The 12039-nt window shown below is 46.6% G+C and overlaps 1 protein-coding gene across 1 annotated transcript in view; it reads left to right on the forward strand.

Annotated features, from left to right (window-relative positions):
- Window positions 1-295: 295 nt before the first annotated feature.
- Window positions 296-12039, forward strand: part of gfra4a (GDNF family receptor alpha 4a) — a gene marked incomplete at both ends in the record, with an annotated part of 197551 nt that continues 185807 nt past the window's right edge. The window contains 3 exons of the mRNA XM_080012673.1: window positions 296-359; window positions 447-570; window positions 3475-3630. Of these exons, the coding sequence (XP_079868799.1) occupies window positions 296-359; window positions 447-570; window positions 3475-3630 (344 nt within the window). The remainder of the gene's footprint in view (window positions 360-446; window positions 571-3474; window positions 3631-12039) is intronic.

Consider the following 12039-nt stretch of genomic DNA (forward strand, 5'->3'; position numbering starts at 1 on the left):
GTGACCATCATGTAAACACCTGGAAAATGACCGGACCGGGATTTCTCCTCCATCCTTCCACTCATCGTGGTGCGTAAACATCGAACCCGGATGTGATCGTCGTCCCGAAAACTGCGCCTGTGCCACAAAACCCAGCGATTCTGCCACAGAGTTTTGACCCGGAATCAGATGTTTGGGCGGTCAACAACGGTCACCATGGCAACCGCCGGTGCTACAGTACCTGACAGCCGCATATGACACCATCTGGCACAGCGGGCTCCATCTGAAACTACTGAGGACAATCCCAGATAGGCACATGGTGAACTTCATAATGGAGATGCTGTTGAACTTTATCCTACAGACCAACAATGGCCAGAGAAGTAGGCTCAGAAGACTGAGAAACAGGGTTCCACAGGGTTCTGTGCTCTCACCGATGCTTTTGAACATCTACATCCATGACCTTCCAGATACAACATCTAGGAAATATGGTTACGCAGATGACCTGACCATCATGCTGTGTCAACCTACATGGAAGACGATGGAAGAGCGCCTCAACCAGGACATGGGCATCTTGGCTTCCTACCTCCACAGGTGGCGCCTGCATCTCAGTACTGGGAAGACGGTGTCAGCAGCTAAACAACCGGGAAGCAAAGAAGGAACTGGATGTGTTTGGGAATAACAAGCGTCTGGAGTTCCAGCAAGCCCCAAAATACCTCGGCGTACGAGGTGCTTACCTTTAAGCAACACCTAGAAGATGTTGGCCAAGGTGACATCAAGGGCCTCGCTTATCTGATGTCTTGCTTTCTACACAAGCCCTGGTCTTCTCTGCAGCTGAATACTGTGCACCAGCCTGGTGTAGGAGCCCACATGTCAAAAAGGTCGACACCGTGATCTACAACTGTCTCCAGACAATAACCGGCTTCTTGAAGCCCACCCCTGTGTCCTACCTGTCAGTCCTTTCAGGAATTGCCCCGGTCGGACTTCGACGAGAGGCTGCTACCATCAACCTTGCCAGGAAAGCCCTGACACACAGCTGGCATATCCTGCATGACACAACCGTTAAATCAGCGCCTCCACACAGATTCAAGTCCCGCCACCCCTAAAACAAGGCGGCACAACAGATGCTCCGCTCCATCCCGGAGGACTTGTCGACTAGTGCATGGCTGGTGGCCTCCTGGAAGCAGGAGTGGGAGTCAGCTGGGCCATCACATATGTACGTATGCATTCAGGACCCGGGAGATGGTGTTGATGGAGAACATCTACCGCGCCGGCAATGGACCCTTCTGAACCGCCTGCAAACCGGTGTCGTCAACAAGTCATCTTTGAAGAAATGGGCCTTGGCAGACAGCGCAGCATGTGAATGTGGTGAGCCAGAGCAGACTGCCAAACATATGACCACCACCTGTCCTCTGTACAAACCACCGTCAGAGATCAGACTCTTCCAAGTGGGACCAGAGATGAGGGTGTGGCTGCAAGACAACGAGTTGGACATCTGAGAATGATACACGAAAAGAAGAAAAGTAGAAGGGAGCTAAATATAGAGAGACGTTTGAACGGTACTTCCTGCCAATAACCCTCCTAATTTGACACTGAATAATAATTGAACAAGTACTAATTTAACACTGTATAATAATTGAACAAGTACTAATTTAACACTGAATAATAATTGAAAAAAGTACTAATTTAATACTAAATAATACTTCAACAAGTACTAATTTAACACTGAATAACAATTGAAAAAAGTACTAATATAAAACTAAATAATACTTAAACAAGTACTTATTTCATACAAAATAGTAATTTAACAAGTACTCATTTAACACTAAATAATAACTGAAAAAAGTACTAATTTAATACTAAATGTACTTCAACAAGTAGTAATTTAACACTAAATAATAATTTAACAAGTAATAATTATAATTTATACCATTTATATCTATACCAATCTATCCTCTGAATAGAATCACAATTATTATATTCTTATATTTATTAATTTCAATATATTTTACTATTTCTCTTCTGTATTTTTGGTGATATCTGTCTATACGGCAGATTTTACTTTAATTTTATTTCTATTTTATTTTTATGTTTATCGGACCAGGCTGATCGAGGTTATGTTTTTTTTTCCTGTCCTGCTTTTTTCAAGGGTTTTATCCAGGGCACGAGAACCCCCCACGGTGAAGGCGCCACCTGAACGTCTCCGGAGGAAATATAAATTTGTCAATATACAAATCAAATTTCCCCCACTTAGAGCATGTGTTTTGGTGCTGGTCGGGGCCTGACGCCGATGGGAGGCCCGGCTCCACAGGGGGGAAGGTAATGGGCACGTGACACGTGAGAGCTGCTCAATATTTTATATTTGGCTCTGCCTCATTCCTGGGTTTCAGGTGACAGAGAAAGTTCTTCAGTGCTCAGGAGGAGTTCCATGAAGCCTGAAGAGCTATGGACACCATGGACCAGAACCAGGTCTAAATGGTAAATGGACTGCATCTTATACAGAGCTTTTCCAGTCGTGCAACAACTCAAAGCACTTTATGATACACGCCTCACATTCATCCATTCACAGCCATGCAAACGTCGATGGCAGCGACAACCGTGCAAGGTGCACTACTTCCACGCGCTGCCAGGAGGAACAGGGGATCGAACCAGGAATCCTCTGATTACTGGAGGACCCGCTCTACCTCCTGTGCTACCATCCCACCCTAGAACAATAGAACCTGAGCCAGAGCCAGTACCAGAACCAGGAGCAGGACCAGGACCAGGACCAGGACCAGGACCAGAACTAGAACCAGAACCAGGACCAGGACCAGGACCAGGACTGGAACCAGAACCAGAACCAGGACCAGGACCAGGACCAGAACTTGGATCCAGAGACAAGGCCTGGGTCCTGGATCATCGTGATCCTTGCGTAATGGAATCCGCACTGAAAAACAAATAAAGCCAATAATAATAAGTCCCAGTGAGACAATGAGGCTTTACTCCACTCCCTGCGACGCTCCCAGCAGGACTCCTCATCGCTCTTAATGAAGCAAAGTCTCATCAGTTTGGTCAATAGCTATTTCATTGATTAGAGATGCAGTGAAGTGGAGATGCGTTGTGCAGCCGCACTCATAATTCAACGTATCCCTGGCTCTACAGGGGGGCTGGTGCCCAGGACTCTGTGTTTTAGAGTCTGGACTAAGAGAAAGTTTGGTCTCGAAGACCCTCCATCAAAAAACACAAAAAAAACATCTGAATCTCATTCTCAGAGTCTGAATTTGATCCAACTGAGGTGAATCTGGACCCAATAAAAACAAAGGGCTCTTTTGCCGAAAGTGACTCCAGACTCCTGAGTCATTTCAACAATTTGTTTGCATGGAATGAATCGTTGGCACATTCCATCAATACTGGATCAATATGAACAATTCGGATGCCAATCACGACGATGGAAAAATAAGATTTAGCTTGAGAAATCTGATTGTTTTCCCTTAAATATTCCATCCTTTATGTCTGGAGTGTGCACCCGGGCCGGCACGTGGTCGTGGGCGTGTACCTGGGTGTGCACGTGGTCGTGGGCGTGCACCTGGGCGTGCACGTGGTCGTGGGCGTGCACCTGGGCATGCACGGGGCCGCTCATGAAGGGCTGGCAGCTTTCCGGCGTCGTATCCAGAGGTTGATTCAATTACCCCTAATTGTGATGACTAATTAGCGCAGGGAAAACGATCTGGATTTACATAACGGCTTCGCACTCGGGCCTAATTGTGCCGCTGCAAGCAAATTATAGAAGCAAAAAACAAAAATGATATTTTGCAATGTACACTTGATGAAGAAATGACAATGTACCCGTACGCATTACAAAATAAAATCGCACATCTTCCAAGGTATTTGTAGAAAGTGTGTCTTTCAGTGCGCGCTAGAGTGTGATGGACACTGCTGGTGTTGAAGTGACAAGTTCATGTGGAATTGCCATCCCTCAGCCGTGCAGGAGGTGTGCTTTAGCATGTGCAGTGGTTGGGCTGATGCTTCTATTAGACGTGTTGTGGTGTCTGGGTGCAGCTGCACCGCAAAATACACATCGAAATAGAAGAAATATACATCTCATATTCCATATATCATATAAATGTAATATATGAATGTTAATAATATTGTTATAATGATCTAACCATATATTATAATAGCTGTAAAGGCAGAAACCTCTGCCTGTCTGCCTGTCTGCCTGTCCGTCTGTCCGTCTGTCTGTCTGTCTGTTTGTTCAAGTTCAAGTTCAAGAGATTATTTGTCTGTTTGTCCTTCGATTACCTCGACAACCGTCCATCCGATGTACTTCACGCTTGACGGGTGTGTCGCTGGGGACCCAAGGACGTGCAGCGTCCAATTTGGTGCAACTTGTGCACGCGACAGGTATAATATGAATACACTTACAGAGAGACCGTGGAACTACAGATGGAGCGGGGGGACACCAGACGCTTGTGGGAGGGGCTGCGAACAATAACAAACTACAAGAGCAGCTCCTCCCCAACCATGAGTGTGGACGCCTCCCTGGCCAACCAACTGAACTCCGTTGAACTCCCCACATGTAGTACATGTCAAGCTCCCTCACCCTGAATACAGGATCCCCCCAGGGCTGCGTCCTCAGCCCCCTACTGTACTCCCTGTACACACATGACTGTGTGGCCAGGTCCAGCTCCAACACCATCATCAAGTTTGCTGACGACACCGTGGTCGTGGGCCTGATCACCGACTGCGATGAGAAGGCCTACCGCGTGGAGGTGGCTGACCTGTCACTCTGGTGCCAGGACAACAGCCTCCACCTGAACGTCAGCAAAACCAAGGAGCTGATTGTGGACTTTAGGCGTGGATCACAATCGAGGACGCACGCGCCCTTGTGGATTAATGGGACTTCTGTCGATAGGGTGAGCAGCTTCAGATATCTGGGAGTCCACATCACAGAGGACTTAACATGGACTGTTCATACAGACACTCTGGTGAGAAAGGCGAGGCAGCGTCTCTACCACCTCAGGCAGCTGAGGAAATTCCGGGTCTCGGTGAGGATCCTCAAGTCCTTCTACTCTGGAGCAGTGGAGAGCATCCTGACAGGCAACATCACTGCCTGGTTTGGGAACTGTACTGCCCAGAGGGTGGTGCGTTCAGCTGAACGTACCACTGGAACTACCCTCCCCCCCTTGCAGGAGTTATACACCAGGAGGTGTAGTAGCAGAGCCCGTAGGATCATGAAGGATCCTCATCACCCCAACAACGGACTGTTTCAGCTGCTGCGGTCAGGCAAGCGCCTCCGCAGTCACGCAGCGAGAACAGAGAGACTGAGAAGGAGTTTCTTCCCTCAAGCCATTAGAACTGTCAACGCTGACCTCACCAGGGGTCCTAACTGAGCCATGCACTAGGCTCCACTACCTACTGTACTGTATGTAGCATACTGTACCGCATACTGTATCACTGTTCAGGGTTGTTCGTGATGCCGTATTGCTGCGCGTACTGTTGTATACTGTGCTGTATTATCCCAAACACTACCTCACTCAATTCACATTCACATGCCACTTTAATTCACATGCCACTTTGAATGCATGTGAATTATGCATGAATATATATATATATATATACTTTATTCCATATTTTTTATGTTTTTATATTATTACGTACACATATAGGTATGTATTATTTTACTTCTTAACAATACATTTTATTTAAATGTAATTTTTTATTTTAATTTTTTTTGTAATTGAAAGCTAAATTATCTGCTGGGTAGGGTCAGTTTATTTATTTGAATATTCTTATCCTAATCTAATATTCTTTAAAAGACAGTCCACAAAACATTCCAGTCTCATGTGGAAATGTGTCTTGAAATCTCTTCCGTTCAGAGCGGAGAGCGTCTCGTTGGAAAACGACTGATTTCACTTCAGGAAACTCAACAACCAGATGAATTGAAAGCAGTTTTCACTTGATGAAGAAACACACACACACACACACACACACACACACACACACACACACACGTAGAACACACACACACACACACACACACACACACACACACACACACACACACACACACACACACACACACACACACACACACACACACACACACACACGTAGCACACACATACACACAAACACACACACACACACACACACACACGTAGCACACACACACACGTAGCACACACACACACACACACACACACTCACACGTAGCACACACACACACACACACACACACACACACACACACACACACACACACACACACACACACAGTCATCCAAAGACAAATCCCTCTTTATTTATTCATATTTCTTTATTCTTTATTTAATTAATTTATTTTGTTATTTAGCAGAGGTTCTTTTTTTTTTACTTCAACCCGCTGTCACCAGCTCCGTGCTGAGATAAGCGGGAGCAAGATGTGAGTTTAATCAAACATTTAACCCTAAAAAAAAGAGAAAGGTGGGGGCGCAGGGCGGGGGCTCGAACCCAAACCCAACTCCAGCCCAAGCTGTTGGAGTGGGTGGATGCACTCAGCCACGTGGGGGAGCGTTCACTAGATGACTTGTTTGAAGAGCCAAACATGGTAAAGAGTTGTCCAAAGAGGGGCTTGGTGGTGGTTGTGTGCTCTGCTCGTCCACAGCTCGTCACAGGACAGAGTTATTGCAGCAGTAGTTGATGATTAAAGAATGAATAAAGAGTTTCATTGCAGGTGGAGAAGTTCAACTCCACTTGTAACTAACTCTGTCCTGAATGCAATGGAACAAATACTGTGTGTTGTATGTCCAGCATGCTGACAGCACAGGGTAAGAAATATTTAAAAGAATTTACAAAAATTATGTATTTATTTATTTATTTATTTATTTTTAATTATTATTAATTTTTTGTACCTTGTTCTCAATGTCTTCATAGTGTTGATTGTGGGTGGGAAGTTGGAGTAAAATATGTAAAATGGTCTCTTTATCAATTCATGTTCATTCTTCCTGGTGACATAATGGAAGAATAAATAAATACACTTTTAAAAAAGAATCAAATTCACGCGGCCGTGCGGCATTTAAGGTCTTTATTGTAAAAAGACAGAGAGAGGAACTGAACGCATCCCCCGTGTCAATTAGAATCCCAAACAGCGAGAAGCTCTTTATTAGCGCCCGTCTTCAAGGCGGCTCTTTGTGCTGATGAACGAGAGGAAGCGTGGGCTGTTTGTCTCGCTTAATGTCAGTCATTTCACTTTTAAAGCAGGTGCGTTTTGCTAAAATGTGCTCTTGAACTGAACCCGCGCAGCGTTAATGGAAGCTGGGCTGTTAGAGGAGCACGGAGACCGGCCTCCGGGGATCCGGGATAAAAAGCCATTAGTCTCCTGTGGGCAACGCCGGGGACATTATGTAATGGACTTAGCATGCCGCTCGCGTGGCTCTGTGCCGCCACCGCCGTTTATCCGTCGTGCCGGGATTTAGTCCCTACAGGTTGATATAGGAGGACCCAGAGGAATATTTATCACCAGGACTCAGAACACCTGCGGGGTGCGCTTGAATGTAGTTCGGCGCAAAATGGATCAAGTTCCGTAGGTGCACACAGTCCATGGCCTGGATGGATACACTGCATCCCAAAGGAATATTTATCACCGCAACTTAATACGCAGGACGCCTCACAGTCACTTTAATACAACATCTTAGTCCACCCAAAACGCCTGTAACCAAAATCACTTCTGCTGCAAAATTGACCTCGAGGTGTGGCTGATGCAGTCCACCCAAAATAGTACACCCGAAATACCTATATTGCACCAGAAAGGTACAATATGTCTATGAAATGGTCGCTTTAAGTTGGACGTCAGTATTTCTGAGTCGGCGGTCGCCATCTCCAAGCTTAACGTCTTCCATTGGTTCTGTTCGGGAAAACATGGACGCCCGCAGCAATGTTGTGTTTGTTCGGCAAATTTGTCAAATCTACAAGCTTCAAAACATATGCAACATAAAGTAAAAACGAGTTGGTCGTTTAGATCGAAGTTCCACGTGTTTTCAAAACAAAACGCATGTAAAGGGAACTTTAGCACCATGTTGCTGTGACGTCAGCGGTACCTGGACTTACCACTAACCCAGGACACCAGCAGCCATCGTCACCAACATTTGGATCCACTGGTGACCGCTCCAAGATACCAGCGTGGAAATGTGCAGTTGGGCATATATGTGCATATATGTTTGAAAGTATGTATCTGTAAGTGACGAATAAAAAATCTTGAATCTTGAATCTTGAATCTTGGCGCGTCGGCGGCCAGTCAGCAGTCAGTCAGCAGTCAGTCAGTCAGCAGTCAGTCAGCAGCCAGTCAGTCAGCAGTCAGTCAGCAGTCAGTCAGTCAGCAGTCAGTCAGCAGCCAGTCACTAGGCGACCTACATGGTGTGTGCACGTAGTTGGTGGCTTGTAGTTTTTTTTTTCATATTTACTGTGGTTATTCTGTGTATTTTGTTTATTTTCACCTTCATGATGAGTCTAAGAAGAAGGAAGATGGAAAAAGAAAAATCAATGATTCCCATAGAAACTAAGAAGGAAATCATAGAAAAATATGAGCCTGATGTATATGGGAAAAATTGCTTGGACTGTTTTAACATACGACTGTTCTCATAGAAGCCATTACAGTCCTAAGTCCAGGAACCACTGTATCAGCAAACTCAGGCCGGAGCGATCTGCCGCCGAAATCCCAGGTGGAATTCCCACTAAAATGGCCCTTCCTTTGCACTTTTCCAAGTAGGAGGTCAGGTTTTTCCGAGTTCCGACTTTGATGGAATGCAGCACTTGTACCGACGTACAAAGTCTGAGAGCAGCAACGATCCAGTTCAGAGCGATATGTATTCAGGTTTTTACCTTCAGCACATTGTACTGTGTGGGAATAAAAGTAGAGAAAGGTCAAGGTTGCGGAGGGATCTGCCAACACCTCCCTGTTACATGACTCCCACTGTATATGAGGTCGTAGAAGACGTTGGATGGTCATCAGTAACTTTGGCTAATTATCAAAAATAAATCCCTGTATTCCAGCCGTAGAGTTTTGTCCCCGTGAAGAACTCCGAGTGAGGGTCACACAGACCTGACTCTCAGAGGGTTGATCAGTAGGATCCAGGTCCTCGTGAAAGGTCTGATCACCCTGGCTCTCAGAGCTTTTTGAGATGGATTCAATGGGAATGTTTCCCTCCTGCTCAGTCACACAGACCGTCCAGAGTTCGATTCGCTTCTAGATACAGTAACAGACATAGGAGGATCCTCTGTGTGTTGGACAAAAGCAGCCTTTGGTTTCTGCACCATGTCCGTGCTGCTCACGTCGCTTTGATACCGCACCCTCCAAAATGCCCTGGTCCTGGTCACCCTGCGTGATGTCTCTGCTGTTCCCAGGAATCAGAGGAAGCTTAGGGCACATTTGGACTTGGGCGATGAACAGCACTTATCTGCTTTGATTTGATGACTTGTCACCATCCGTTCCAGCGAAGGCAGAACTTAAGGCTCAGAGCGTCGACCCTGAAAGTGGCAGAAAGGTTGAGGAGCAGAAGAAGAAGAAGATGGGCAATGCAGCGCAGAAGACTTTGAAGGGAACGCCACCAAAGGACCGTTCTTTGAAGCAAACGTTTTGCCCGGACCTGCCGTGTCGTGTGGAGACGGGTCCGGGTGTTTCAAAGCGTTTCCCACCGATCAGAAGAAAGACCCGGAGTTCCTAAAAGTGGATAACTGAACCATCCTGCCTTGAAAGAATGTCACCTCTACCTTTCAGAGCAGTGTGAGTCCCTGGTGTCGTCCCTGCAAAGATCTGACTCAACGCAGCTCAGCTCCACACGTCGAGCTAAATGGCACAAGGATCCCAAAGCCTTCGCTGGTGGAAATGGGAGCACAGCACTATGCTTCGCGGGACGAAACGAGGCTTAAAGCCCTGTGTGGTGAAGTTATTCTACGTTCAGTCCCAGGAACTCCAACATTTGAAATTGTTTTTATTTTTTCATTTTTTAAGGCACTTGATGAAACTTTACCTCCGAAGACTCAGTCTCACATGCCACGTTCGACGGTTTAGAACAAACTCCTTGAATTGATTTTGGTGCAATGCAGTTCCACTCGTCTTCACTCTCTCTCTCTCTCTCTCTCTCTCCCTCTCTCTCTCTCTCTCTTTTAACATCGGCCCCTTACCGGTGTTGCACAAAATTGCAAATCAGCGTCTGGTGACAGTGTGTGTCATGTTGGCAAGGCAGGAAGGGAGGAAGGAAGAGGGGGAGGGAGAGGGGGAGGGGGAGGAAACGGAAACACTATCACTACCTGCAAATGGAAACTGTCACTGCTTGATAACAAACCTCAAGTAGGATGAGCAGAATAAACTCTAAGCTCTCAGGCGCCGCGGCTAAATGAGGTTTCCCTTGATGCAGTAGGGCTAAAAGGGGGAGGGAGGGAAGGAGGGAGGGAGGAGAGAGCGATGGGACGGCCCGGGGCAGGGAGCGGCCGCCGGTGACCCCAGTAGGGATGGCTGAGTCTCGCCGGCCATGCTTTCCATTTGTCTCCATGACCGAGATCCCATAGAAGGTCGTAAAACGGGAGTCACCGCCACGCCCGGTCGCCCCGCGCAACCACTGATTACGAGACGCAGACGGAGGGAGAGGCAGCCCGGCATGAACGAGGGAGGATGGAGCTGCAAACCCAAAATGAAAGTGACCACCTCCACTCCTCAAGGGTGTCCCAGAGGAGGGGGAGGGTGCTAAAATGAATCATTGAGGGATCAGGAAATGCAGAGGAAGTGGCTGAGATACAGAAAGTGCAACCGATATCAAAGCCTTTTCACACACCCTACATTTAAACAAAATGGTGACTTCGTCAGCTCCTCCCTTCCACTTCCACGGGAAGTGGATGCTGTGTGTGTGTCCATATGTTATAGCTTTGTACAAACGGAGAAAAGCTTCAACAGGGCTCGACACTGACTTTTGAAAGCGTCGTCAAGTTGCCAACCGTGCATCAGCTGTTGGTTGCCACGACTGACGGTTCGACGCGTTTGACAGTAAATCAATGCAGCAGGAGAAGAACTTGTTCTTGAAGGAAGTTTCTTAACGTAGAGGTTGAGGCGCTGGGGAGTGGTTCTGGCGCCACCTGCAGGTGGGGGGAGCCAGCACTGGCAGCAACTGGAAGGGGACGCAGCTGCAGGAGATTGAGGTGATCTGCGAGTAGCAGAGTCTTTAAATACTGCGGTGGTTTCCCCTCTCCCTCCCTCTCTCTCTCTCCCTCTCTCCCTCTCTCTCTCTCACTCTCTCTCCACCCCCTCCCTTCTCCCCTGGCAGCTGGGCGGGGCCCCATCGCAGAGCTGTCTGACATTTGTGACTTTTCGTTATGTCTGTTTGGATGAGCTCGCAGCACAGATCTGGTTTTCTGCTACAGCTGCCCTCAGGTCCATCTCTAACCCTGCAATGACAAATTGGCTGCTGCAGAGGTACACCATCCGTATTTTATTACGGTTTTTTTTTAACGAAAGAAAAGTGCTCGACAACAGGGCAACCAAACCACACAAGATGGTTGACACATGTCCCAAATCTGCTCACCCCAGGCAACCGGGCAACAGTTATTGCCGGGGCCCTGGTTTTACACTAAAGAAAATGAATATTTGAACTTATGAAATCTACAATTCCAGTTTGTCCTCGGGCGCTGAACTCCGACTTCAAACTGCTCCTGGTGGTTAAAATGGATTGGATGCGGAGGATTCAAGTCAAATGTTTTCGGTAAATAAAGCGTCTGTTCCTCTGGTGTGTTTGAGGAAGTGAAACACAGCCTATGGTACACGCTCTGTTTGTCATGAATCATTCAACGACCTCTAGGACTCGGTGGCAGGTTTATTTGAACTGATGCTTTCACCCTGAATATTTTATCCTCTTGTTTCGTGCCAAATGTCAAGACAAGCCATGATATGAATGAAAGGGAGAAACATTCAACTATTGGCCTGAAAACACGCACACAAATAATAATCCATTTCAATTATTATATATAGAAAGAAAAATAAAAATAAAAATAAAAACAATGTATATGGACATATAGACATAAAACATAAAGTAATACCTGAATTTCCACACAGGCATT

This window comes from Zeus faber, assembly GCF_960531495.2.
Source record: "Zeus faber genome assembly, chromosome: 13".
Classification (NCBI taxonomy): domain Eukaryota; kingdom Metazoa; phylum Chordata; class Actinopteri; order Zeiformes; family Zeidae; genus Zeus; species Zeus faber.